Source organism: Columba livia, chromosome 4 (assembly GCF_036013475.1).
Source record: "Columba livia isolate bColLiv1 breed racing homer chromosome 4, bColLiv1.pat.W.v2, whole genome shotgun sequence".
Classification (NCBI taxonomy): domain Eukaryota; kingdom Metazoa; phylum Chordata; class Aves; order Columbiformes; family Columbidae; genus Columba; species Columba livia.
In genome coordinates, this window is record NC_088605.1 from 78,610,363 (window position 1) to 78,637,371 (window position 27,009).

Genomic DNA, 27,009 nt, shown 5'->3' on the forward strand with positions numbered 1-27,009 from the left:
GTTTTCCTGACGTATGTTGCCTCCTATCACTGGTGCCTGTCACCATCTGCTCGTTGGACGGTATCTTCAACCAGAGGGTGAGAAGGTTCATTGAGGGGGCTGCTGCTGTTTTGGTAGGAAGTTGCAAGCTTGGCCTGTGCCAGGGGCGCTGGTGGACTCGGCCTTACACTGAGAGTGGGTGAGACTTCTCCATGTCCTTCCAGTCAGTGGTAAAATAATAGAGGCTTTCCGAAGGTGGTGCTCCCTGAGAAGGATTTTGATAAAGGTGATGGTTAGTACTTTGTGAGGAGTTGGTGCTCAGACAAATGGGTCTGGGCCACTGTACCGGTGCTGTACGAAAGGACCGAAGGGCCAGTTGGCTCATGCCTCTCACCTTTCTTTTTTCATTTTGGCCTTGGATGCCAGTAGCTGAGGAATGAGGAAGCCAAAGAAACGCATCTCAATGACAGCTGGAGAGAGACTGGGGAAAACCAAACCCTCCTGACAACAACACTGCCCCTCTCCTGAGCAGCCTGCCCATAGCACAGCAGAGAAATGCTTCCAGTTCTCTACCCCATTTCATATAGATACAACCAGCATTGAGCTAAAGGGGGTTGAATTTAGCCCTGTGATTTCTCTCCCATCCCAAGAAGTGAGAGAAATGTGTGTCGCTGCTGACCTGCTTTGTGTATGTCCTCGCTCTGAAGCCAAGAGCCCGTGTGTTTAGAAGTGCAGCAGTGCTTCAGTCGGCTGGGCTGCTCCGTTCTTCTCTAGGCCTCTCCTCCTTCGCTTGGTCTAGGGGGGTGAGTAGCTGTTGTTTCAATATCCCAACAGTTGTAGGAGGCAGATGTGTGTATTTCAGCTTCCTATGCTCTGGTGCTTCTGGTGGCCATATGAACTAACCTACTTCATTTTCACACAGCCCCGTGTTTTTGGCTCTTTGACCAAAGACCGGTTTGGCGCCTCGCCCTCCAGCACTGAGCAGGATGCAGCGCAAGGCGTGTGGACCGAGTTGGCTCCCTTGGCCTGGGAGGTTTCGGGACAGGGTCCCCGCGCCGCCTCGGGCAGCCCCCGTAGCTGTCAGACAGGCAGGTCCGTGCGTGGGGGGGCGCGCTCACTGCAAACATCAAGGCGTGATGTTGGCAGGGAAGATGGGATCCTGGAAGTGGTAGTTGGTAAGGGGCTGGCAGGTCTGTGCAAAGCACAAACTTGTGCTGCTTCGCAGTCAAGTAGAACACAACACTTAGTTTTTTACATTCTGGTCTCCTGGTGGTTAACCCTCCAACCTTAACTAGGAATCTGTTGAAAGTGCTTTTGAGAAGGCACTGTGCTATCAGAAGTGATGGGTAAGGTAGCAGAAGCGACTGACCCAGACTCTGAAGCTCTCAGAGCGCTCTCCTGTTTTGGATGTGAATGAAGAGTCTTGTGACCTGAATGGCTGTCCAAGTGATCCAGGATTGCTCATTGCTCTCAAGCAGACTTGGTGTATTATTAATGATAAGCACATCTAGTGCATGTTGCAAAATAAAAACCCAAACCTCAGTCCTCCGGCATTCGGATGTGCCACCTCAGCGCAATGCTGTTCGGCACCTCGTGTCCGTGCCTCCTTCGGCAGTGGCCGCTGCGGGGAGCGCAGCCGCAGCTTGGCCATGGGGCCCTGCGTGTGGGGCAGAGGATCAGCTGGGGGCTGAACTAGGACTCGCTGGGGCTCTGAGAAATGAGCTCCCTGTTGAGTGTTGTTATCACAGCTGAGGCAGGACTGTTAGAGGAATGGAGAACCTGCTAACGGAGTTTCAACAGCCAGCAGGTTTACTTACACTGGACGTTTAATAACCAGGTATCTGGTAATGCTTGCTGAGCTGTTATGTTCTGTCCAGATTTCCTGGGAAGCTGATGGAAAGGATGGACAAGTCATGATTCTTGGTGACCTGAGCGCAAGGAGGGAATACAAATGTGAGAGCTACACAAGTGGTGTTTGTGGCTGCCCTTAGAAATCGCTGCTATTGGATGAACCCAACTGTAGTACTAAGGAATGTAGTGGAGGAATTTGTTGCATTGAGGTCAACAGCTAGAACGAGCTGCATAACTCTATCTTTTTAAAACAAAACAACCCGAAAAACCCTCTAAACCAGAGGTCCTTCGGAGTAGCCATGGTCGAGGATTGGGTCCTGAAAATATGCAGGCTTGATTTTGTTGATGTAAAGAGGATTACTTGGATGCACAAGTGTTTTCAGGGTTGAGCCTGCTTTTGTAAGTGATGACTTGGCACTGACCATTTTTCAACAAAGGAAAAAGATATAAAAAGAATCTGAGACAAGCATGACTGTGGTCTCTGTGCACCTAGTTCTTTCTGTTGAAATAGCTTTATCCTCTGAAACTTCCTGACTTAGACAGAATTACTCCCGGCCTAATCCAGTGCAAATATTTTATCCCTCAGTAGTCTGCACAAACCCCTGGAAACGCAGGAGCTGCCAGTTTCCATCTAGTTCAGTGTCGCCTGTGACAGTGCTGTGGTCAGCAGGAGCGGCTTCTGAGGAGCCTACCAGAAACGCTGCGAGATGTATTTATGGAATAACCGGCCGGCGGGGCAGTTTCACCCTACCCGTTCGGCTGAGCATGTGTGTTTATTCTGTAATCCTTATGATCTCAACTTGGGCTGTTCTCTTTAGCCGTACCCGTGCCAAATGCTGTCGCTAACAATACCTTGTGGGACCCCGCAGGAAAAGCGCGCGCTGGCCGAGAAAGCAGAGCGCTGGCGTGTGAGTGTCGAGGCAGGGTCCGCTGGCGCTGGGGGAGCCCGCTGGCACGCCTCTGTTCCCTACGTCATGCACCCGGCTGAAGCCAAGGCGCTCAAAGACAGCCAGAGACTTCCCCAACAAAGCTGTGTCTTCGGTACGTGTTCTGTGAGTGGAAGGTTAGTGGGCTTGGGGTCCTGAGTGACGAGCCGATCTCTGTATGTTACATCAAACAGAAAAATACTGCAAGTGACTGGATAATTTTTTTAAGAGGGAATATGTGGGCCCAAGTGTGTAAGTCACACCAAAGTACATGTATACGGCATGTTGGACAAGTCGACTCCTGCTGATGGTTGTTATTTTGTCAGTCACAATGACAGGATTGCCAGGTCACGTCACTTAGGCATTTTCTGTATGCGAGGTTCACTGGCTGTCGAACTTGGCTGAGATAACTGCCCTGGCTCTTGATTTAAGGACTCCTGGAAACGATTTTGGTAGGGTTTTAGATCATGATATGCAGTGATGGTATATTTAAAGACAGACTTGAAATCGTGCATCCTAATGTAAAAACATTTATTAGGTGGAAAATTAAATGCATAGGTTTAGGATGACAGTGGTTTGAGTTAGAATGAATTGTGAGCAAATGGAATCGGTATGGGAGCTATTTAGCTTCGTTACTGAAGTAGCGAGCTAAGAGCCAGCTGCTGAGGAGCATCCAAGAGAAGCTTTCACTGCGGAATCCGAACACTTGGGAGGGATCCCGGAACCCCCATTAGTTGTCAAAGTGGCAAGAAGCAACAGTGATTTTCTGAAGGAGCTCATATGTTTTCCTTTGAGAGCTTCCCAGTTAATTTATAAATACAAGTGAAGTTGAAAGTATGAACTAACCAGAACGTCATTAAACCGTGAAGAGAATAGTCCTTGATTCTGAGCATTGCGTACATCTTTGGAAGAGGGGTAGGTGTGTAGTTATCTGGGTTAGTTGACTGTACCAAGCTTCTCAACTGATTTAGTGCTCTGCTTTTACGGGGACTGCCTTTAGTTCAAATGAAATATAGCTCTAAGCAATGAAAGGCATTGCTATGCTGTCAGTGTCACACTGGAAACCCACCATTATTTAACAACAGGGACGTAAGGCATGTCATTTCTTAAAGGAAGCAGAGGAGCCCAACTCCTGACCAATTTTGTCCAGACTACAGCTCTGAGGTGTTCCACGAGCACAGTCGAAGGGATGAGGGGACAGCAGCTTGCAGGCAGTTCCCCGTGTCCGGGCGCTGGGGGGGCGCAGAGGTGGCGGCGGCAGAAGGGGAGGGGGCTCCGCGGGGACGTCCCTCCCGTCTGCAAGCGCTGCGGTTTCTGTTGCTGCTCCTTTTTTGTGCCTGTGTAAAGGATTGCACATTATTGTTCCCTAATACAGAATTTGGCCGGGTGACAGAAGTGGAGCTTGGCAGTTGAGGAGTAGCTGAAGAGGCAGTTGCCATGTGGGTAACCCTAAACCTTGCTGAAGAAGTGGAGCTTTTCCTCCACAGACCTGCATACAATAGTCGCCTTTGTTCCCCCAGGCATCCATGTCCTTTCTCTGGATGGGTTGCTGCTCTGCCATGTTCCTTGTGAGCTGTTCGCAGAGTCCTGTTGTTTGAAGGTATTTTGTGCATCTTGTGACCCTGACCTGGACAGTCAAGCTGGGCACAAGAGCCCCAGCCTGCTGAGCAACGTTGTGCATGTTGGTGTCAGTGCTCTCCTCGGATACCAGTCTGGAAAGAACTCTGGAAGGGCGGGTGGTGTCAGGAGCAGAATGTGCGTGTGAGAAACGGGAACTAAGCTACACATGTGGACAGCAACGACTGTCCTGTAAATAGTTGGTGACAGGTCAGCCTTGTCATGCAAGAAGACGAGGAGGAGCACCACCTGAGCTATTCTTTCCATGCAAAATTATAATGAACTGATGTTTTCTGTGCTTTTCCTGTTTTTTTTTTTTTCTTGGTTTTTCTTGCTCTGTAGTGTTTTGTTTTGTCGCAGGTGCTACCGCTGTTGTGTTTGCACAGGCAGGGCTCCTGCCTGTGCGAGCGCGATGTGCTGTGTGCGGGACGTGCGGGGAATCCCGCTCGTGTCGTCCCGCAGGGCCGTCCCTCTGCATCCCGGTGGAAACATCCATGCTGGGCAGGTCCTGGGCTGCGGAGCAGGGGAGCCGGGGAAGCGCCGTTTGCATGTGGTGGCTGGAGAGGTAGCTATAAAAAGCCGGCCAGCGAGCGCAGACCTGACGGAAAAAAGGAGGTGACTCGGCCGTTGGGGAGCGCGCCCTCAGCCCCGCGGTGTGGCGGGGCGGGCCGCTGCGGCTCCCACGGCGGACACCTGGCGAACCCTCCGCGGGTCTTCCTTCTCGTCCCTCCCCGCCCGGCAGCCGCCGGCCGTGTCTCCCCGTGGCACCGGCCCGCGGAGCACCTGCCCCGGCGGGGCTCGGGGCGGCCGGGGCCGGGCAGCGGGGCGGGGACAGCCGGCGAGCCCGGAGCCCCAGCAGCCCCGGCCCCCGCAGGCTCCTCCTCCGGTCTCCCCGCCCCGGGGCCCCGTGACGCCGAACGGCGGCCGAGCTCCCGGGGAGGGGAGCGGGGGCTGGGATGGGACGGGATGGGAGCGGGCGAGGGGACGTCCGAGCCTGCGGGCGGCTTTAAATGCGGGCCGGGGCGGGCGCCGCCAGCAGAGCTGCTCCTGGCTGCCGCCGCCCGGCCGTGGGGGCTTCTGGCGGGCGCTGCGCTCCCCCGGGCAGACCGGCGCCAGCGGGTAGCGAGGCAGGCAGGCGAGGGTGCGCGCATACACAGATATATAGACAGATAAACAGGTGTATATACATTGTGCGGGCGGGCAGCCATGCCCCGCACCGCCTGCTGAAGCCGCCGCGCCCAGCCCGCTGCTCCCCGGCTGCCCCGCAGCCCCCGCCCGCTGCTCCCCGGCTGCCCCGCAGCTCCCGCCCGCTGCTCCCCGGCTGCCCCGCAGCCCCCGCCCGCCGCCAAGCTGGAGGAACGCCGCAAGCCCGAGCCCCGGAGGTGAGCGGGCTGGGGGGCCGGGGAGCGGGAGGGTCAGCGGGGCCCCGAGACACCTGCCCGGCCGCTCGCCGGTGCCTTCGGCTCCTTCACGGGTGCTCTGCTGAGCATCCGCCGCGGTCTGTCCGCGTCCCCGGCCGGGCCGGGAGTCGAGCCGCTCCGCCTGGCGTGGCGGCCGCCGGGGTGAAGTAGCGCCGGCTTTCGCGGGGAAGTACATTTCCCGCCCCCCCGCCTCGTTTTTCTTTCGTATAGCTTAAAAATAGAGCTTGTCCCGATAAGCGTCCTTATCTGGTGCTTGGTGGTAACTTTAAAAACGCTTCACCGAGTTTGAAAAGTTTTTGTATGGTTTCAATTTATCTTCAGTTTAGTAAATTGTCAGCAGCACCCGGTTCGAGGAAATTCTATTTCCTCTCGGGTTGTTAATGTTCCACCTGGTAGTGGCCGCATGGGGATATTTTCCCAGCTGAGACGAGCTCCTTGCCTTTTGTGTTCCCTGTTGTGAGCTTCCTGCTCCGCGCTGCAGTCCGGAGCGAACGTGGAAACGAGAGTTAATCAGCCTTTGTTCGCATACCGGTGTGCTTCTTCTTTTAAGACAACGTTAATAATTGATGGGTTTCCCCATCGTTAGAAGCGCATCCCTGTAGTTCTTGTATTCGGGAGGCTTTCCCGGTACTGCTCGACTGAAAGAGGCGCCGGCTTTGTGCTTCCAAGTGCTGCCCGAGCGCCCGTTCCCGCCGCGGGCCGAGCCGCGGGTCTGTGCGCGGCAGGCGCTGTGCGCGGCGCCCGGCAGCGCGGGCAGGGGCGCGGGGCGCGGGGCGAGGACGGGCCCCGGGGCACGACCCGCGTAACAGCTCCGCGGGACAACGGCTCACGGCACAGAGGTACTCGCGCTTTTGTTTCGGGAGGTGCAGTTTACTTTGCATCTAAAAACGTGCTCAGGCTGCTCGCTGCGTAGCGGCTGAAGCTACATAGCTGCTGGTTAGTCTCAAAATGTACGTATTCTGCTATTTTTTTTCTTTTTGAAAGGGAGAAACTTGGCTAGCAGGGTTTAAGAAAATGTGAAGAGCTGCATATTGTGTGTGGGAATAGAATTTGCTACTTAGTAATTGCAGATGTGATAGTCGGCAGAAATACGCCAGGTTCTTATTTCGGTTGATAATCAGAAGGCAATTTTTTAAGCATTGAAAGTGAGGTACAGGGATGCCCCCTGCCCCAAGAAAAACAGCCAAACCTGACCCAAACCCCCCAGTATAGGCTCTGAAACCCCAGCAACTGTTTTGTGATAGACTTAATTTTGTTGTAGTAGTTAGCACTCATATGCAGAATGATTAAATGTGGTTGTTTGCATCAGTGTGTGTGCTTGTTCCCATGCTTGTGTGTGTGTGAACTAACTCATTGGCAATAGTCTGTGTCCTTGTCTGTCGTTCAGTGCTGAAAGACCTTTCCTAGGGACTTGGATGTGTCCGAAGAGGTTAGAGTTTGGTTTTGCAAGGCTTTGTTTGAGCTGGTGATGTTAGTGCTCAGCAACTTCACCTGCCTGTGAGTGTCAGTATCCTCTGAAGGGCAAGCATTAGTACAGTGTGCAGTGATGCTGCTCTGTGATTCCCCCTCACCCCGTCCAAAGCGAGTGGGGTGTAAAACCGTGTCAGTTGTGCTCCGTTCCTGCCGAGTGTGAGTTTCACGTGTAAAAGCGGTGGCTGCGCTTGAGGGCAGAGGCTGCTCCAGGCTGCAGTGGCGGGTGGCCCGGGAGCCGGCGGCTCGGGGCGCTGCTGCCGGCGGCTCGGGGCGCTGCTGCCGGCGGCTCGGGGCGCTGCTGCCGGCGGCTCGGGGCGCTGCTGCCGGCGGCTCGGGGCGCTGCCGCCGCTGCGGGCCGCGAGGAAGACACCTCCCAGCAGGGCCCAGCAGCTTGTTTCTGCAACTCGTAACTCTGAAGATCTTTCTTTTAAACTTGCATGCTGTCATTTCAGATCTTGAAACTTCTCTGCAGCCATAAAACACCCTTAGGTAATAGTGTTGTATGGAGGTATTCCTCACAATAAGTTGTTCAAGGGAGTTCTATAGGGGAACTTTTAAAATGGAAGCTTTCACGGTCCTACTGTCAGTGTAGGGCAAACGCTTCAGTTCCTGATGTCTTACATTGATAAGAGAAGGTTGAACTGGTGCACAAAGCGCAGTTCAGAGAAAAATATCCCTGTGAGAAGGGAAAATCCGTAACTCCTTTTGTTTTCTGATCTGCCTCCTTATGAGAGCGGGCGCCTTGCTCGGTGCACAAGTGTTCTTGCACAGGTATTCTTCAGCAGCGGTGGAGAAGCCTTTGGGTTTGTCTGAAGGATTTTTAGCAGCCACTTTGAAGGCCCATGATAAACAAGCTGGAAGGAGTTTTGGGCAAGGTTGTGAATGAAAATTGCGGTGTGGGAGGGTAAAGACAAGATCTGTATTTATTTTTATGCCACTAAGTTTGCAAACAGGTTCAGGTAGCAAATGTTCAGGCAGCAGTTCTTAGAGATCGTGCTCAGCCAGGGAGAACCCATCGCCAAGGCAAGGCGTTGGGGAGGTAGCCGCTGTGTGAAAGCGCTCGTTCCGTGGGTTCAGAAAGGGATGCTCCCGTGTGCCTACACGTGGTCTGTTAGTGTGCATTTACCACTCATCTGATCTTTAAAAATACCCTTTTTTTTTTTTCTTTTGCTGCACTGAGGAGTACGTGTCCCTATCAAAAATAGCAAAGCTTTTACTGGTTGCACTCTAATTCCTTCTAACAGGCTGAGCACACTGGAGGACTTTAGGCGGGGTTTAAAGACGCCTCGTTGAAAACGGGGTGCGCAGTGCTGGCACTCTGCTGTGGGATCAGGTTGTCTCTTCTGTGGCCCTGGTAAAAACGCCTCGATGGCTTTGTGAGATAGCATCCTTGTCATGCTCCAGTGACCTGCCTCACACGTATTTTCTGTGTGCATTAGACTTAGAGTTGGAACGCTTTCTTTGAGCAAATTAAAAAGGTTCTGGTAACTACTATCATGTTCTCTGGTTCTAAGTCAATTAGCTGCTTCCAGCTTCTAATCCATTTAGAGGGCTCAAAAGGGAGTGCTCTTTAGAAACGCGGTAATAGCAGGTTCCAGTTCATGTTGATGAAGAGCGCATCTCTGTGCCGTCGTGCTACCTCGGGGAAGGAGAGCTGCGCTTTGTGCTCCTCTAAACAACAGAACCTGAATGGGGAGGCAGATGTCTCTCTCCTCAGTGTGTTTCACTGTGTGGCTTGAAATGAAAATACAGTAATAAAATAATCGAGGTTGTGGTGAAGTCCCCCTGCCCTTCAAAGCAATGCTTCCTCCCCCTGCCCTGAACTTTGAGTTGCCGTAGCATCTCGTTTCTACTCAGTCTGCTCAGAATTGTGTGCAGTTTGTGGCAGGAATGCTTTTTATTGCTCTCGGACAGTGCTGGGGACAATTATGGCACCCATAATTGGGTGATGAAACAGTGCGTGGCTTAAGTGAAAAACTACAGAACTGGGAAGCTGCTTAGTTACGTGCGTGCAGCAGCCGGCCGCAGTCCCTGCTGGGGCAAAGCCGTGCGTCGTCCCTCTGGCCCGGTGACTCAGTATGGACTAGCGGCTCCAGGGAGCGACCGGCGTCTGTCGGGTCAGAGCTTGCACGGAGATCGAGCTCAAAGATACTGTGGAGTTTACTGTTGAGCTTTGAAAATTGCTGTATGACATGAGTTATGATGAAGATACCTACTACGAAATGAAAGCATTTAGTAGAGGACCATGTACCTGTTGACTTGGACCAGTCCAGGTGAATGTTGCCTGGGAGCCCACCAGCCTTTTGGGGGCTGGGAGGGTGCACGTCATCCCGTGGCTCTGCGGTGACCAATTGTTCGTCCTCTGGATTTTTAATTGCCTGATTACATTAACTGAGAAGAAGAGACAGAAACATCTTGGAATTACTCTCTCACAATTACTTGTTTTTCAAATAAGTAACTTTCAAAGTTAACACACTTATCATTGAGGAGAATTTGCATTAGTTTTATGGGAGGAACAGCAGAGAACTGGAGAAACCTCCATGTCGGTTCTTGGTGTTGAGTCGTGTTTGTTTTGGGAGCGCGGACCTGATGAATGATATCATGTTCCTCGCCTTGTAAACCAGGTACAGTCCATAGTGAGTGTTTTGCCCGAGTTCCAGAGGGGAAAAGCCAGAGACCGAAACAAATTGCATTTCTTCATGAACTGGAGCAGGCCTGGCCATAACTGCTCCTTTCAGACGTGTTTCAAGGACTCTGTTATTTTCGCTTCCATTAGCTCCAGAACTCTTCGTTGCTATTTTCCTTTGGAGTGGTTCTGAACTGTGGTAGTTCTGGTCCGTTTGAGCGTTGGTGTCCGGCAGCGGGTGTTGGGGGCGTGCCAGGCTGTGGGCACCGGGAACCGTGTCCGGAAAGCCGTGCTCGCAGCTCTGGGCCGTGCTGGGAACGGTACCTGGTGTCCGGCAGCGGGTGTTGGGGGCATGCCAGGCTGTGGGCACTGGGAACTGTGTCCGGAAAGCCGTGCTCGCAGCTCTGGGCCGTGCTGGGAACGGTACCTGGTGTCCGGCAGCGGGTGTTGGGGGCATGCCAGGCTGTGGGCACTGGGAACCGTGTCCGGAAGGCCGTGCTCGCAGCTCTGGGCCGTGCTGGGAATGTACTCTGGGGGTCTGACTTGTGCAAGGTGGCTGCTGCTGATCTGTGGGATTAGTGAAACTGCCCGGAATCCCATGTGATCGCTCCCCAGTACAGATTGGATTTGTTTTTATTATTTTTTACTCTATTTTACAAGTTGTCCTGGAGAGCTGCTCTTACATCGGAAATCCTGGTGGGTTTGCATGTGCAACTTTTTTTCCCCCCACTTAAAACTGACTCCTCTGGTACATCATATCTTTTTCTGCTACCGCTTTCTGACCAGAACGTGCGGACTCCTTGATTTTGATGGTTGTGCTGATGTATAATCCTGAGTCAAAGACAGTAGCTGGAGTCCTGCATGGCAAGTAATTGTTTTTGCTGAAGTTTTCACGGTCTGTCTACTTTGTTTAGTACGTGCAGAAACAGAATTTTCCATCTTTTTCAACAGTATGTGCAATTTGAAGAATACAGCATTTCTGCTCTCAGGTATTTTATGCTTTTACTTAGTTTTAATCAGTTATTGAAGGCTGACTGATACCAGTCTCTAATTTCAACTCTTAACCTTGAACAGAGGGTTGCAAAAGTTAACTGTTTTTATTGTACTTGTGACTATATAACGCTTCAGATACGTTGTCAACCCTTACACGTAAGTGTAAAGATCTTTCAAGGTTGCCAAATATGACTCTGTTTAGAATGAGATTGGGCAATAGTTGCTCAGTAGCTCAAGGAAAATTAGCGTTTGACTGTATTAAAGCAGCTTTGTTGCCCTGGAATTTAATGGAAGTGTATTTCTCATATATGGGAATCGCACAGGCAGGTTTTTTTAGGTCTCATAGTTGGCAAAATCTGTGCTCATGAAGTGGGTGTCAGCCAAAGTCTTGTTGAATTTGAATCGTGTGATATCATTTCCACAAGGGACAGTCCCCGCATTCAGCGGACAGGCAGCGCAAGCAGAGAACAGTAGCTCTGTTCAGCGGACCCGCCTGGGTGTCTTTCTAGGCAGAAACAATAATTGCAATGAAAAAATAGATGGGCGCTTGTTCTCCTGTGTCCCAGCGAAGCCTGGTTCCGAAGCCTGGTTCCAAAGGCTCGATGGCACGGCAGGGCAGCGTGCAAGTGCCCTGCGGTAATTCCACGTGAATTCTCTGCAGCTCATGATCTGGTAGGCTGGTGTTTGAGAGTAATAAAAGAAGTTTGAGGAGCCGTGTCCTAGGTGAAGCGCAGAGGTGGAAGTGCTGTGGAAGTGCTGTGGAAGTGCTGTGGAAGTGCTGCCAGATCCTTGGCCATGCTGGTGACGGGTGGGCTCCAGACGCCCTGAGATAGATGGAGCTGGAGGGCAGGAAGCATCTGCATCAGTGCGTAAAGCTCAGAAATGCGGAGCTGTGCCATCTGAGTGTGACATGGTTTACATTGCCACTGGGGTACAGTGGGCCCTGACTCTGGAACCTTTGTTACCATTCACGGGATGATGATTTCTGTGGGGCTTTTCCTTATTCCTGCAAGGCCCTGGAGCGCTGGTGACTTGCGGCCCTGAAGCGCTTGAACCGATTGAGCCGTGCTGGCTGAGCCCGGTATGAGCAGCTCCGCCGGTACGAACAGGAGAGGGTGGACTGAGATAGCACCAGTGGAGCATTGATCGAACGGGGGCCTCGGGGGTGCCGGAACAAAGTCTGGGTTGCAAACGCAAGCTGCTGGTGGGGTGGGGTTGGAAATCAGTTGAGGACCAGTGCAAAGTCTTGAGTGCATCTTTGATAGGGCTCGGGGTGGTGGAGAGGTGGTGTTCGGAGCCAGAGTTCGCCCGCAGCCCCGTCAGATCACACTGCTCCTTTTGCTGAATGTCCTGAATAGACAGATGTTGTTAGCAGAGTGTTAAGTACAAATGCTTTCCGTTTCAGAGGGGTGTGTGTCTCCGGTGTGTTACCGCCACATACATCACCGGAATGTGCCTGGAAAGAAAAGATGGTTCTCGCTTAAGAGCAAGTACATCTTCTACAGGAATGTGATATATGCAAAGGTTTTCCCATAATTGTGTAAAAATGCTTTTCTCACCCAGGAAAAAATAGCATTTGGCATTTTCTGCCTTTTTGTGAACGGTAAGTAACCATTTTATATATCAAAAAGCTGTGGTTGGGACTGTAGAAGGAAAGTGTCCCCCACAGCTTAGGGCCCCGGTGTCACACGAGCTCTGAACGCTTTCCGTGCCCCTCGGGTGGTACCTTTACACCCAGCCCTGCCTGGAGAAGTGGATTTTCACACCTGCTAGAGTAAAGCTCGGTCCTGAATACACTCTCATGTCAGACACAGAATGCTTTTAGTCAGCTTGGTAGAAGAAAAGGTGAGTATGTGCCCTTCTTTATGTTTTGAATTTGGAAAATGCCTTCTTTGACCAGTGTATTCATCTGCCTGGTGCTAGGCTTGGCTTAACATGGATAGCTCGTCAAAGTGTAGAAAGAATTGAAGTTTAGTGAAACACTTAAACTGGAAGTAGATCCATTCCAATTAAGAGAGAGTGCTCTTTTAAATGCTGTGTTGTATGGATGGAAACGTAAGATCCATTTGAAGTAAATTTAGCGAAGGCTGGAATACAGAACGACGGCCGAATGCCCGATGAAGTTCAGAAGATGGCTTGTGTTGCTGGTGCGTGACTGACAGCGCAGGGGGGCGGCTGTCCAAGTGTGCTGCAGCGGAAGGACAGATCTGTCCCGTCCTCGGCCGTGTCACCGTTCCTCCCGAAGTGCAGGTCTGCGAGTGGCTCAGGTGACGCGATGGCTCAGAGCTTGGCTGGCTGGAGGCTCTGTGCTGTGCACAAGGAGCGTCCTTGCAGTAAGCCTGCTCAAAGCCTGGCCTGTGGCTTCTGCTGCTGTACTCGCTTGTACATCTGGCCTGGCTGGTGTCCAGTGGCGAGAAGAAGAGCTGGCTCTGCTGGGCGTTGTGGGAGGTCTTGAATTTTCCATCGTGGAAGAGCTGCGAAGCTCAGCCTGCGCGCCTGCCCGCATGGAAGCGGAGAGCAGGCCCGGGCCAGGGCGCAGGGCCGAGCTGCTCGCGCTGAGCTCCGGGAGAGCGGGTGTTGCGATCGTTGCAGTGGGTTAACCTGGGACAGGCACTCCGGACCGATGAATTCTACAGTGAAACGGCAGGAATTACTGCAAAAGGAAGAACTCCGTAGTTTGTAAGTTCTGTTTGGATCGCCCATCTTTCCTCTTTGCCAGAAAAGAAATGTATAATTTCTGTTGAAAGAGAATGTGCTGCAGAACAACTCCATGGAGATCCCAACTGAATCCTCTCCAGACGCTGAATAAAGGGTGATCATGGCTCCAGCTTTTAAAATAATTACTGAAATTAAAGATCAAGCTTAGAAGAGCCCAGAGCCAATGCAGTTCAGTGAACATTAGGTATACAACTTAATTTATTAAAAAGTCTTGCAAAACCCACTTACGTTCATTGTGCTCAAAATATATCTCATGGCAAGTAACCTGAATGTCCCCTGGAGCTTCAGCGGCACAGAAATGTGGGAGCGCTTGAGGTTTCTGTGAACTCCGAAAGTTTCTGTAAAGTTTTCTATAAATCAAGCGATCTTTCTTGAACCTGTTTCTGCCTTTTTAATTCTAAATGATGAATAAGACACCTTTGCGTTAAGTATTCCTCATACCGTAATGCTTAGTGTTACAAACAGCTTAGTGTTTCCTGGGGAGGCTTGAGTTGTAGCTCCCTGAAGGTTACCACTGTTCTTCACGTCAGGTCATGACACTTCGGAATATGACCCTTAATGTGAAATTCTCAGTAATGTCTGTGAAGTCTTGAGCTGCGCTATCAGCCCAGCTTCTCTGGCTCTGTTCCCGGACCAGTCATTCTACTGAGTAATAAAAAATTGCAAGATAATGGGTGCAGATAACCGGGGTTTGATATTCCTGTAGACTCTTTTCCTTTTACCTTTAAACAGCCCTGTTGCAACGAGGTGCTGGGCACAAAGCAGTTCTTTGTTCGCAGGTGTCTCTGAGAAACGTGTGATGACAGGAGGGTTTACAAGTGGGGTTCAGTGACCGGTGGCTGCACTTAACCAGGTGCCTGCTGCTCACGGGCAAGGCGTCTGGGACCAGGTCACCAGGCACTGCCTTTATCTCTTTTGCTTATTGCCAGAAGAACAAAAGACAGTTTTGTATCCGAATTCTGTTGAAAGTTAGCTGGAGTGGGGCACGGGTGTACCCTCTATGGATTGGAGGTTTCTAGGTGAAGACGGCCGGTGAGGTTTGCAGGCGCAGACTGCTCTAGCACGGGGGCGTTCCTGTTGAGCTGGGATGAATCGCAACGGCTCGGACGGGCCAGGCAATCCAGGCTGCACAACTCTCTCATCTCTGACGTCTCCCTCTCCTTTTTTTATCAGGAGGCCAGTAAACCATTTTGTTGGCTTTGCCAGCCTGAAAAAGAGTGTAAAAGTCACTTGAGCCTTCTGTATTTCTATGAGTACATGTTAGAAAAGCAAAAAGTGTTTGGGTCCTGATTTAAAAAGCTGTTTCTCTGAGGTTTCTTCCCAAAGAACATCTGCCTTCAGGTTTTTAAGCAGCTGCATGTGAAAAAGAGGATGAAAGCAGAACAGCGGGTGATCGAGATGAACAAGTGAGCCTGGTCTGTTATGCTTTAGACCAGATCGTGTCATCCAGTTCCAGGCCCGTTAACCTGTGTAAGCTGAGTCTGGAACACCGCAGACTAATACCAATGCTCTGCTTAAAATCAACCTGCACGTGCATCACGTGGAGTGTGTTCACATTAATTTTGGCTCCTTGATATGGTCTTGAGTTTATGGTTGATAAAGCAGAAGTAGAAACTCTCACCTTCTCTTCCTGAACTCTGTGAAGTAAGAGAATGAGGGAACCATGAACTATTTCTGCCTGTCTTGCTCGTGGTGCAGTGCCGTGGCTTGAGCGCTTTATCCAGAGGGCTGTTGCACAGGGGCCTGGGGAACATGTCCAGTCGAGTGCCGGGGCACGCCGGGGGCTGGCGTGCGTGGCCTGGTCCCTGCGGTGCCGCTGCGGTCGGACGGCGCTGGGCGCTGACACGGGGAGAGGGGCTCGTTCTGGTGGAAGTCTCGACTGCGGTGCGAGTGCTACGGGGTCTAAAGGAACATTCAAATGCACTCATTTTTTAGGCTGTCTCTATCTAGAAGAAAAACTGTTTTCAAAGTCCGTTCCTAGAGCAGATGAAGTTTTTCAGACGACATCTGAAAGTAGTACCTGTGCTATAGTAATATTGTCTTTTCCAGAAACCTGCTTGGTCTTCTGGACAAGCTGATTAGTCATGACACCAGTTTTCAGGCTACTGTGGAGGACCCAGGACCTCTGCGGCAGTGCTGCCTGTCACCATCGCTGTGCTGCTGCCTGTCACCATCGCTGTGCTGCTGCCTGTCACCATCGCTGTGCTGCTGCCTGTCACCATCGCTGTGCTGCTGCCAGGCTTTGCCGTGGCAGTGGGTCACCGTAAAGGAGCTTGTAAGAAGCAAGAAACTGATTTTCAGCTGTGGTTATGGTTTTGTTCTCAGTCTGGTTTTAGGCTCATTATGAGTAAGTCTGTTTGGGGCTGCCCTTGGATGGATGTTGTCTAGAGGACAGTCTTGTTAAAACTTGGGAGCTGCCTGCTCAGCAGTTGAGTTATGTGCTTTTGGCTGTGGTTGGAAGATACAGTAAATTCAGCTTTAGGGCACTTAGAACCAAATTAAGAGTGTGACTTTCCCATGAAGCAAAACGCCAATCCAGTAGCAAACTGCTGGTGCTGGTGAAGTGAGTTGAACATTTCTAAATGGGTTGACCTTATGCAGGATCATGTGTTGTCTGCTTATGCCAATCTGCTTTTATGCTGTGTCATGTTCCTTCTGTGGAAGTTGGTGTCCTGGTGGCAAAATAACCCGTATTGCTTTGTTCAATGACTAATGCAGCATAACCACAGCAAATCAGGTGTCCCTGCGTGGTCTGGGCCAGACTTTTATTAATGCCTAATTGATAGGCTACAGGTTTGAGTTTAAAGATCATGAGCTTGGTCTGCTGTGCGCTGGTGCCGTGTGTAGAAGTCAAGGCAGTAGATGGGTCACTGCGATGTGTCGCTCTCATGGCTCTATTAGCCGAGTTCTGCTGTGACGCAGGTAGTCGTGACACACTGTAATCCCCGGACTGTCTTTTGTCCCAATGGCCCTTGGTACCCCATGACTGTGATTTTCTTTGTCTGATAATATTGGCAAAAGTGCGTAGGTGCCTGCCCATCTGATACCACGACATCAAATCCTGAGTTGTAGAAAGGTTTCTCTGCGTGTAAGCGTAATTCTGATTAGCGATAGCTGGGAATCGATCACGCCTGGTTCTGTCCCAACAGCCTGAAGAAGGCAGCTCCCAGAAGGCACAATACGGGGTGCTTCAAAAGATGGACCTGCCTTGAGGTTGGGTGCATCTTTGCAAAGTGCCCGTAGACTGCTGCCCTTGAACGGGGTCGTGCATCTGCTGTGGCGGCACGCAAAGGAGTTGTCGCTCGCGGTCCCGTTTCTGCCGAGTGATCCTGGTGGGTGTCGTTCGAAGGGACCTGCCTCCTCGGGGTGCTGGGCTTGTTGGGTGCTTGGCGCCCTGGCGAGGCGGAGCAGCTCCGGGGCGCACGGCGCTGCGGGCTGCGACGGACTTCAGGAAGGGAGGAGATCCTCCTGTATTTCAGTTCGTTCTCAGATGGCTTTAAAATAACTTTGGTTTGCGTTGCTCTCTGCTCTTCTTTCTGGAGATACTGTTTCTTCATCTTCAGTACACTTGCATCGGTTTGTGTTTCTGTGTGGGTTTTTTTTCCCCTTGTTCGGTTTTGTCTTTTTTCCACCCCATTGCAGTTGGTGAAGGCAAACAGGGCACTTAGGTTGAAAATTGGCTGTTTGCTTTTCTGGCTATCAGGTCTGCATTAGTTCTGATTGACTGTTATTAAATTAGCGTTTTGTGCGTGCACTGGGACTGCTGCCAGTGACCTCCTCCAGCAGAAATTCTGCCTCATCCCCGGGGCACAGGCGCTATAACGTCTTCTGAACAAGCGCTCCGGGCCACTCGAGTGCGGGTGAGGTTACCCGGGGTGCTCCAGCCTCTGACAGCCCGCTGGTTTGCTTTGCCGGTCTCGTTTTGGGAGAGGTTTTCATTCCTCCCCGTGGCTTATGTATGTGTGCTGGTGTTTGGATTTGGTGACGCTGCCGCTGTCTGTTCTGCAGCTGCGAGCTCTGAGCACACTCCTTTTGATGTGCTCTCTGATGTTTTCACGTCCCTTCTTTTGATTAACTTGTCTAACTTGTAGAAATTACATAATCTAACTGGGACTTTTATCTAGTGACAGTTAAAAGTTTGCAGAGATTGACACCCCCTCTTTTTTGTTTTTCTTTCGCAAGGCTCTGCTCGTGCAGTTCCTCGGTTCCTCGGCCGTGCGCGCTCTGCGGGTCGGCTCCGTCGCTGGCAGCACTCGCCGTAGCTGCACGAGGCTCTCGGCGACGAACGCGCTTCGAGCTCCTGCTCGGCTAGCGCAGCTCCGTGCTGCTCCGTTTTGCCGCATGAGTCTGTATAAGGTTGAGAGTTGAAGCAGATTACTGACATCATCCTTGTTAAAAATATCCTTTCTGCTCTATCCTTTCTGAAACCGGCAGATCACGAAACCGCTTATCACTTCAGAACGCTGAGAATTGGATCAGAAATGCTGTGACCGCACTCTGTGAAGTGCTGAAAGCGCATCAGCTCCCTTGGCTGCTTCAGACGTGGCCAAAACGTTTTATCCAGCCCGGCTTTCTGCCTGGTGGGGCCAGCCGGCCGCGGCCTGGTGGGGGCCAACCTCTGCCAGCTGAGCTGTGTGCTGCACCGCCTGTTGGTCGGGCCCGGCAGGGTGGTTGTGGCGGGGCTCCAGAGGTTTGTGGTGCTTTTAGAATGACTTGGGGAGGTCATGGGGAGGAGAACGTGCAGTTCTAGGAGCTGTGGATTTGACAGTATGAAGCCTGAAGGCAGGGAAAAAGTGCCAGGCTATAATTGCAGAAGTGAAATGATGATGTAAACTGGTCTGGTGATTTAGTGTACTGGGGGTTACTGTGGTGGAGAAGAAACTTCCCCCCAAAACAGTCCCACAGGAGGAGGAGCGCAGGAGCCGCTCGCTGGGCAGCCGGGCTTGAAAGGGCTTGGTTGTTAAAACCAGGTCTGGGTTTAATGGTGGCGCTGGCTGTGCTGCCCCACCCCGCATTGTACACACCTGCCTGTTCTTGTGCTACATGGGAACAGGACTTAAACCCAGGAACTGCCGTTTCACATCACCTTTTTCTTTGAAAAGGCAGCCTGGTAGGGCCCAGGCCCGCCTTGACATCCTTGTCTATAGGTGGGAAACACTGTGTCGGGTCCGTTCGATCCATACCTTGCTTTTTGAGACTCTGTGAGGGCAATATTCAGCAGATGCTGGAAAGGTTTCCTGTAGCTGCTGTTGCGTTGTCTAGATTTGTATATCTGTGTATATTTATACGTAAGCGTGTGCAGATCCCCTCTCTATTTGATATTTTTACAGTCTGCACCCATTTTAATGTTGTGTGCTGAGCCGATATAAAATAATGCTTGTAATATTGCGGGTGGTGCTCAGTCCTTGGTACCTGATCTTAGGACACAATACATTTAGGCACAGGTTTCTTTAGGAGAGCTCTTACATGAGGCTTGAACAAAGAGCAGCTGCTTTATAAAACGAGGTGGTTTTTAAATGGACGTGGGTTTAGCGGAAGAGCACGGGTGCTCACGTGAAGCAGCACTCTGGAGCGGTTTCACCCAGGGCTTGTGGAGCCTCGAGCCGTGCACTCTCTTATCCGTCTGTTGCACACCGCCTCACTCTTCAGGCCAGGCGGCCGGGCCCTGTGTGGCTCGCAGGGGGCTGGCCACGAGAGCCGGCTCGTTCAGCCCGCGCCCGCAGCGCGCTCTTCCCTCCCGCCACCTTCCCGTTGTGGGCCGCTGCTCAGAACTTGCCAGCCCTCTTCTTCCAAGCAGATGATTTGAAGCAGGTGGGGAGCTTTAAAAACCTCCTTGTGCCAAAATTGATCTCTGTTCTTGTTTTCTATTAGTATGCAAAACTGAAAAAAATATTTAGGGATAGGCAATTGCACGTGCAAAAACGTATTTGAGTTAAAAGTTGCCTGTAAGGCATGAAACTACAGCAAAAATATTGCAGGATGTGACATTGTCATGTTTATAAATGGCAAAAAAACCCCAGATCCTGCAGGCTGTTTCGAAATAATTATTTTTAGGAAAAATCCGCTACTGCTTGTGGGTTTAAAGCCTGACACCATTCTGCCTCTAGAGAACACTTTGTGATGTGTATTTCATGCTCTGCCGAAAAAAGGCTACAGAAGCGGCTGGTTGGTGTCAGCCTCGGACAGGTTTATTCGTCGTATTTGCAGTGAGAGATCCCTTCTTCCCGCGGGGCCAGCCCGTAAAGCTCCCGGCTGAGTGCGGTCCTGAACTCCTTCCGGGGTGTCTCCTCGCCGCCCCGGCTCTGCAGCCACGGTTACGCAGGTGGGCAGGAGGGAGTCGGGACCAGCGCCCGCAGCGCAGCGTGGCTTTGCGCAGGTCACCGCTCCGCGGCCGAAATGAAAACAACCAGGCACCCGACTTGATCAGTTTTTATCGGGTTGTGTCATTTTATGGTAGGTCATCTAAGCATAAGGAAACAGTGGCTTCTATTGCTCCACCTGCCCCAGGTCCAGTGCCAGTCTCCTTGTCCCTCCTGATAGCTCCCTCTGTTGTGATGGTGTTGCTTTCTTGTTTGTGCCTATGAAAGGACTTTTTTTGCTGACACTGCGAGAGTTAAACGGGCCAACCTCTCCACTTTGTAAAGCCCAGATTCTTTGTGAACCAAAGAGAAGCTGCTTCTATTTCCTTTATTCCTTTTTTGTTTTTATAGTAGTTATTTAATTTCTGAAATGTATCCAAGTTAGAGAGTTCTTCTGAAGTTGTCGGACATCTAAGTTGAAATCTAAACGGTATAACTTATTTTGTAAGAATGAATGTGACCAAGTCTGACGGTGGTTTCTGCAGGGCGCTCTCGTGGGCTTCACCTGTGAGCCGAGATACTGAGTTCTGCGTGTTCAGACAGTGAGAGCTTTTGAGAGCAACATTCAGTCAAGAACTGGGACTCGTGTTCAAATCCTCTAATGGGACTTAATTCCAGTCCCTGGGAACCTCTCTAGAGCTGAATATTTCACATAACAGTGGGGTAACTTTATTGAGAATTTATTAAAAAACAAGACCTATGTAAGTTGCCCCCCAGCTTTAAAAAATGTCTCATTGCTACTAACCCTGCTTTTTGTAATCCAAATAGCAGGCACAGTGTTAGGGACGCATGGGCTGCATTTTCCTGAGTGAAACCCACGTAACTGGGACATTCCAGGCAAACAGCCTGTATTGAGCTTTGTATACCTGACACTGCCCCATGGACCAGAGGTACTCGGGGCCTTGTTCTGTGCTTTTCTCTAGGTCTTCATAACCTGCTGACAGAGCAGATAGCGCAATCGAGTGAGCGGGCGGCACTGTAAAGGTGTGGAAAACGCCGTCTGAAATAACGGTGCGGAGGCAGCCTCGCAGAAATGCGGTTTCTGAGGGACAACAAGGCACTGAGCGGAGAATATGTCTATTTGAATGCTTTATTCTCACCAACATACTGAGCATGAGGGTGGTTTTAAGAAAGGTGGAAAAGCGGCATGCTCCGTGAGAAGCGGCCTCGCAGCTGTTTGCGAGGAGCGTGTTAACTGCTGATGGGTGCCGGGTCAGCACGGCTTTAGAAGCTGCGCCGGTGGCCCCGCAGCGGTGCTTGGCTGCCCGGGCGTTGTGCGCCGGGGAAAGCTCGCTGGGTTGGCCAGCGGCTTGTCCTGTGCGTGCCGGCGTGTCAGAACTCTGACCTGGGTGGGCTTCCACGGAAGGACCTCGAGGGACGAAGCCAGGGAGCGTAGCCTCCATGATTTACATGGGCTGTTGAGGGGCACACGTGCCCCGTGTTTTGCTCTTCCTTTCAAAGCCCCTTTAACAAGTGTCAGGTAACAAAAGGCTTACGTCACCATCACGCTTGAGAGACAAGAGAACCTTGGAGCTGTCACACACCCTTTGAAAAGGCGAGTAATCCAGAACGTGCAGTTGCTCGCACGTTGGTAGTAAGATGGTAAACTTGCAAAGCTTCCTCCTTTTTGCACTCGAGCATGCATGAATGGTCTGGAACCATGTCGCGTGCGTCGTGGTCTAACACGTGCTGGCATGTCGTAGGGAACTAGAAAACAGGAGTCAGGGCTGCAAAAAGCAAAGCACAGCCCAAAGAAATGGTCAGCACTCCTTTGAGGTTGCGCTCCAGCCTCTTCCCCTGGGCCCCGCACTGTCAGAGAGCAGGGCGCTTCTGCACCTGGCATGGGTTCACAGGTTTTAGTCCGGTGTTTTCCGTCGGTGTCTCTCTGTTCTGCCCAGCAGATGGTCGGCGTTGCTCTGGAGAGAGGAAACCGTGTTCTCCGTCCAGACACAAGTGCTGGGAGGGAAGAGCTGAGCTGGGGCTTCCTGCGTCCGCGCCGCCCTGTTCGCTGTGCGAAGCAGTCATCTGGGGTATCGCTGCCCTGGCGAGAGCTGTTTCAAAACCCAGGTTTATGTTTGGATGTGAAAACATTGTCGTGCCAGTTATTCCTGCAGAAAGCAGAGGCTTCTGTCCTTCTCTGCTCCTGGTGACTGCACAGTTTTGCTGAGAAAGCACGTAAGAAAATGCTGGTTTAGAGCTGACAGGAGGAAACGCATCCAAGATAAATTTGGCAATGTGTTCTAAAAGTGCATCAACCAGACCATGCTGATTATAGTCAGCAGCTCATTTTTCTGTGTGATAGAGCCCATATGCAGTTGTGAGGGAAAAACAAGATGCGTGAAGCCTGTAAAGAGGAAATGGTCATATTAGGACTGTTTATTCAAGCATTTGTGTATGCGAGAGAATCAGGCCTCCTTCCAAGGTTCCTGTTCTCTTGGCCACTGTCATTGCAGCACCTGAATGCCCCACAGGTTGCACGGGGAGAAATCATATTATTTCTCTGTCTCTGCAGCCCGTTGACAGAATACGCCTGTTTAGCGTATTGAATCACAGAGTCCCAGCCTGGTTGGGGTTGCGGGACCTCTGCAGATCCCCAGCCCTGCTCACGCAGGGTCACAGGGCAGATGGCACAGGTCGGTCCAGCGGGTTTGAATGCAGGCGGCTGATGCGCAGCGGCTGTGGAGCCGCGGGCCGGGGCAGCGGGTCGGGCCGGGGCAGCGGGTCGGGCCGGGGCAGTGCGTGGGGCCGGGGCAGCGCGCGGGGCCGGGGCAGCGCGCGGGGCCGGGGCAGCGGGACGGGCCGGGGCAGCGGGACGGGCCGGGGCAGCGGGACGGGCCGGGGCAGCGCGCGGGGCCGGGGCAGCGGGACGGGCCGGGGCAGCGGGACGGGCCGGGGCAGCGGGACGGGCCGGGGCAGCGCGCGGGGCCGGGGCAGCGGGACGGGCCGGGGCAGCGCGCGGGGCCGGGGCAGCGGGTCGGGCCAGGGCAGTACACGGGGCCGGGGCAGCGGGACGGGCCGGGGCAGTGCGCGGGGCCGGGGCAGCGCGCGGGGCCGGGTGGGTCTGGCCAGCCCCTCGCAGCCCTGTGCCGGGGCTGCCGCTCGGCCGCGGGCGCTGCTGCTCTGTGACCCCCGTGTCTGCAGTCCTCTGCTCCCCGAAGCTGCTGACACCCTCTGTACCCTGGGTATTGCAAAAGGGTTGTTCTTCAGGCTTGGCTTTCACGTGGGCTGTGCGTTATGCTGTCCGTTTCAGTTACAGAGCTGGCTCCGGTTTGCGTGTGTTTGGGGTTTTTTTGGTTTTTTTACTCTTTGTTCCGTCCAGAGTTTGGAGTTTCTTCCTGATTGCAAAAGGTATTTGAAATGGGCAGAATCGTAAAGGCTTATCAGCAGGTAATAGCTCTTGCTTCTCACTCCCCAGCTATGTTATGTGTTTATTCACTTGAGCACGTTGTATCTCTGTGCAACAGCTCGCGTTGCCACATGAGCCATTCTGCTTTATTTATGCCAAACACTGGTTTCGCTCTTCTCCTCCCATAAACGACGGAGCTATAAAAAGCGCTGGTGTCGACGGCTGTCGGCGCAGCCCCGGGAGGTGGCAGCACTCCGTCCCCGCCGCCGACCCGGGGTGCCTGGCGGCCGCGCTCTGCTTAAGGACGCGCTGCGGGTGTTCGGTGCTGCAGCAAGGGCCCTAAAGGAGGAACTTATAGCGCGAGGAGCGAGACAGAGACCCTCAGACCAGCGCAGGAAGGAGAAAGAGACAAGGAGATTAAGTTGGTTTTGTGTGGTGTTTTGTTTTGTTCAGTTTTTGTAACCTACCACAAGGTCTTGAATCACAGCAGTTTCCTTCGGAAACTAAGCGAGGTTTGTTCTGCCCATGTTCATAAATGCTGTTACCTCAAAAGTTATCCAGAGCTGAGGGGCAGATCTGCTTTCTTATTAATTAGGTTGTGCTCTGCTTGTTCCGGAATAGCTGGATAAGAGACTTTTCATCTTCTTTCCTGCTTTGTGCTGATTAATTTCCTTCACTTTTGCCCACCTTATAGGGATTTTTCTCTCAGGTATGAAGTCTGACCCGTTAGCGTTAAGGGGGTCGTGTTCTCGGGCGGGCGGCAGAGTGTCAGTGTGAGCCATCTGCAGACGGGCGCTGGGTCCCGTGCTGCCTTGGGTCGGCCACGTGTGGCTTTCGTTAAAATCCCATTGACACGTACTGTCACTCCTACAGATGCTGGGTAGAGATCTAATTATCTGCCCGGGGAGGCCAATTACCCAAGCGGCTCTTATTTTTCACTTACGTTCAGTCAGGGTACATGACTTGCTCAGATCTGGACCCTGAAAATAGAAACTCTATTTTTTTAACTGTTTTTTTAGGTTTGTTTCTAAAAGCTTGCGGAATAGCAGTAATGAGGATGTAGGTCTAGGTAAAAAGTGTCTCAGTGTCTTATGCTTTTACATTGCTCGAAGGAGCTAGTGAAACAAGCTTAAACTAAGTCACATTTTTGTTCAGAGGCCTTGAAAACCTTTCCACCCTCTCGTGCGTGTACCCAGCGTGGCCCTTCTCCTCCGCCCGGTGTAGAGAACACCTTTTCTTGCTGCGGTGCTTCACCGACAGGACTGTGCCAGTGTTCCCCTGAAGACCTAAGTGAAGATTTCCCTGTTGCTTCTTGTGATTTATTATTTTGCTTTTAATTTCTACAACTCACATTTCATGTTATTTGAAGAATCCCAGGGGGCTGAAATATTTGCCCTGTGCAAAATTCATAAAGGATGTTTCTTGCTTGATTTTGGCCCCAAGAAATCCTGCAGTAATCTGAGAAGGGCAGAAAAGCCCAAGTCAAGGGAGGTGGCGCTTGGGAGTCTAATCACTAACTCCTGCGGATTAGAGCGGGGCGCCGTGCCAAGGCCACCAGAGCTCTATTCCTGGCCCTCTAAACCCTCCAGCTCCTTCGGATCCGCTCTGCGCACATTTCGGGGAAAGCGTCAGGCTTGCGGTGTGTCGTGAGCGGTTTCCCGACCCTCTGCGCTGGGAAGCGCAGCTCTTCAGTGTGATAACCTGCTCCAAGGGAACCAAGTGCCCGTAGTATAACAGGCAAAAGGCTTGATAGAGCTGTAAATGGGACGTTACTGCGCTTTTTTGCCTCGAGCGGCTTGACTAAGTGTGTGATGAAAGCGTGGGGTCCCGCAGCTGAGGCGCCGCTGTGGGTGTTGGGCAGCGCAGGGGGTGCGGGAGGGCGCGCTGCGGTGTGGGGTGCAGGGTGGCCCTGGGGGCTCTGAGGGTGCTGGCAGCACCCAGGCTCCCGTCCGACGTTCATGGCTCCCGCAGCGGGCAATTTGAGCAAAGGTTTTACTGGGTGGGTGGCACCCGGTGGATTTTCAGCACCGCGTTCCTCGCAGGCAGTGGAAATTGCATCTGCCACAAAGCAGGTGTTTGTGCAGGAGCTGTGGGCTGCACAGCTGTGGTTGCACATGTACAGATGTGCTGAGGGGCCCGAATGTGCTGGTGCGCAGGGAATAAAGGCAAATGCCAGGGCATGTCGTGTGCGAAACTGTAAGAACAGACTCGGCGGAGTAATGAAACGTGTGCGGTTTGTGTTTGGTCTGGAAATCCAGCCCCATCTGTTCCAGATGTTTTTAGTTGTGCTTGTAGCAAGCAGCTACTGTGCTGCTTTGGGGGAAATAAAAAGAATTAAAAACTGCGGTGTGCCTTCACGACGGTTGCAAACGGGCAGGAGCAGCCGTGAAGTATGTTCCCTTTTGTTGCCTTGGAGCAGATGCATAAATAGCCTTGAATAATTTAATGAAGAACTTGTGCTTTGGGGAAGGCTTCTGTGTGCATGCCTGAGTACTGGCTTTGTGAGTTTTGCTGGCAGGAGGTGTCACAGGTCTAACCCCTTCACACAGGGCAGCGGCTGCTTGTACAGCGGTGCTCTCCTTCAGGCTCCGGAATCCGTTCTGGTTTCCAGGTCCCTTGCAGACAGCGTGGGCAGGACCAGCCTGTGTGAAGGAGAGGTGGGCTGAGTTGGAAATGTCTGAGTTGGACCTAACTTAGTCAGGAGCTTACACTCGTGGGTTTGCCTGGGTGTGGAGCTGTAGTGTTTGCTGCCATCCAGCAATCCAAATGAAAAACATTTATTTCTGTATGGTGAGTTAGTGGTTGTGAATGTGACTTGGTTTCGCTTTGTTCTTTCTTATCTGAAGTATCTCAGACTCATTCATGGGGGCTGAGCTGCGGACGTGGAGCCAAGGATGAGGCCAGTGGCGCGTTAGTGGGAGAGCGGTTACTGCTGTGAGCAAGTGAGGGCTCTGGTACTTGCTTTTGTGGCCAAATACTTCTTTGTGTTGCGCTGTGTTTGTCCCTGTTCCATCTGGGGAACGTAAGGAAAAGGTATCGGGTTTTGACCATTACCCGCACTTGCCTGCAACAAGCAGCAAATGTGAGCTTAGCCTCGAAGCAATACGAAAGAAGATTATTTAGTACAGCTAGATTTTTTTTTTCTCTGTTATTTTACCAATTTTGTATTTGCTTGTCCAAAGTGTATTTGCAGATGGACCCTTGGGAAGCGCCCAGGGTCTTGTGTTGTGTGTGGAATGCAGCAGCAGGGGCTCCAGGCAGTGCCGCAGCAGGACTGGCGGACGCGGAGAACGGGGAGGCTCTTCTACACAGAGGAGCGGATGAGAGGTGGAGGGAAGAGGGGAGGGAGAGAAGGCAACTACTAGAGTCCGTCCCCAAATGGATGAATGAGTGGGTGACACATATAAATGACTGCTGTGATGGTCTGACTTAGCTGTAGCTTGGTCTCCGGATAATCCTCGTATGTCAGATTTCTGTAAGGCCAACATGTGACACAAAGCTTGCCTCTCAACAGGACAGACAAGTGTGCTTTGCTGGAATTAAGAGCCCGGCTAAAGCCTGGGCTCCCACTGAGCATTGATTCGAACGCGTGTCTGTGTATTTGTGTGTGCTCGTGTACGTGGCTCTGCGGCCGAGGTCTCGTAGGAGAGCTTGAAAGGGAAACTGGAAGTCCCCAAGCTCTGGGCTGCTGCATAGGCAG

General features: G+C 52.1%; 1 protein-coding gene across 9 annotated transcripts in view; it reads left to right on the plus strand.

Annotated features, from left to right (window-relative positions):
• SLC4A4 (solute carrier family 4 member 4) overlaps window positions 1-27,009 on the plus strand; it is a 195,317-nt gene that overhangs the window by 22,803 nt on the left and 145,505 nt on the right. For 2 of the 9 annotated variants that reach the window (XM_065062869.1, XM_065062874.1), the window contains exons 1-2: window positions 5,313-5,643; window positions 5,676-5,755. The exons of 4 other annotated variants lie outside the window; for them this stretch is intronic. In XM_065062869.1, coding sequence (XP_064918941.1) covers window positions 5,384-5,643; window positions 5,676-5,755 — 340 coding nt within the window. In that variant the 5' untranslated portion in view covers window positions 5,313-5,383. Of the gene's footprint in view, window positions 1-5,311; window positions 5,644-5,675; window positions 5,756-27,009 lie in introns of those variants that run through there. 3 more of the 9 variants (XM_065062870.1, XM_065062871.1, XM_065062878.1) reach the window with 3 other exon arrangements.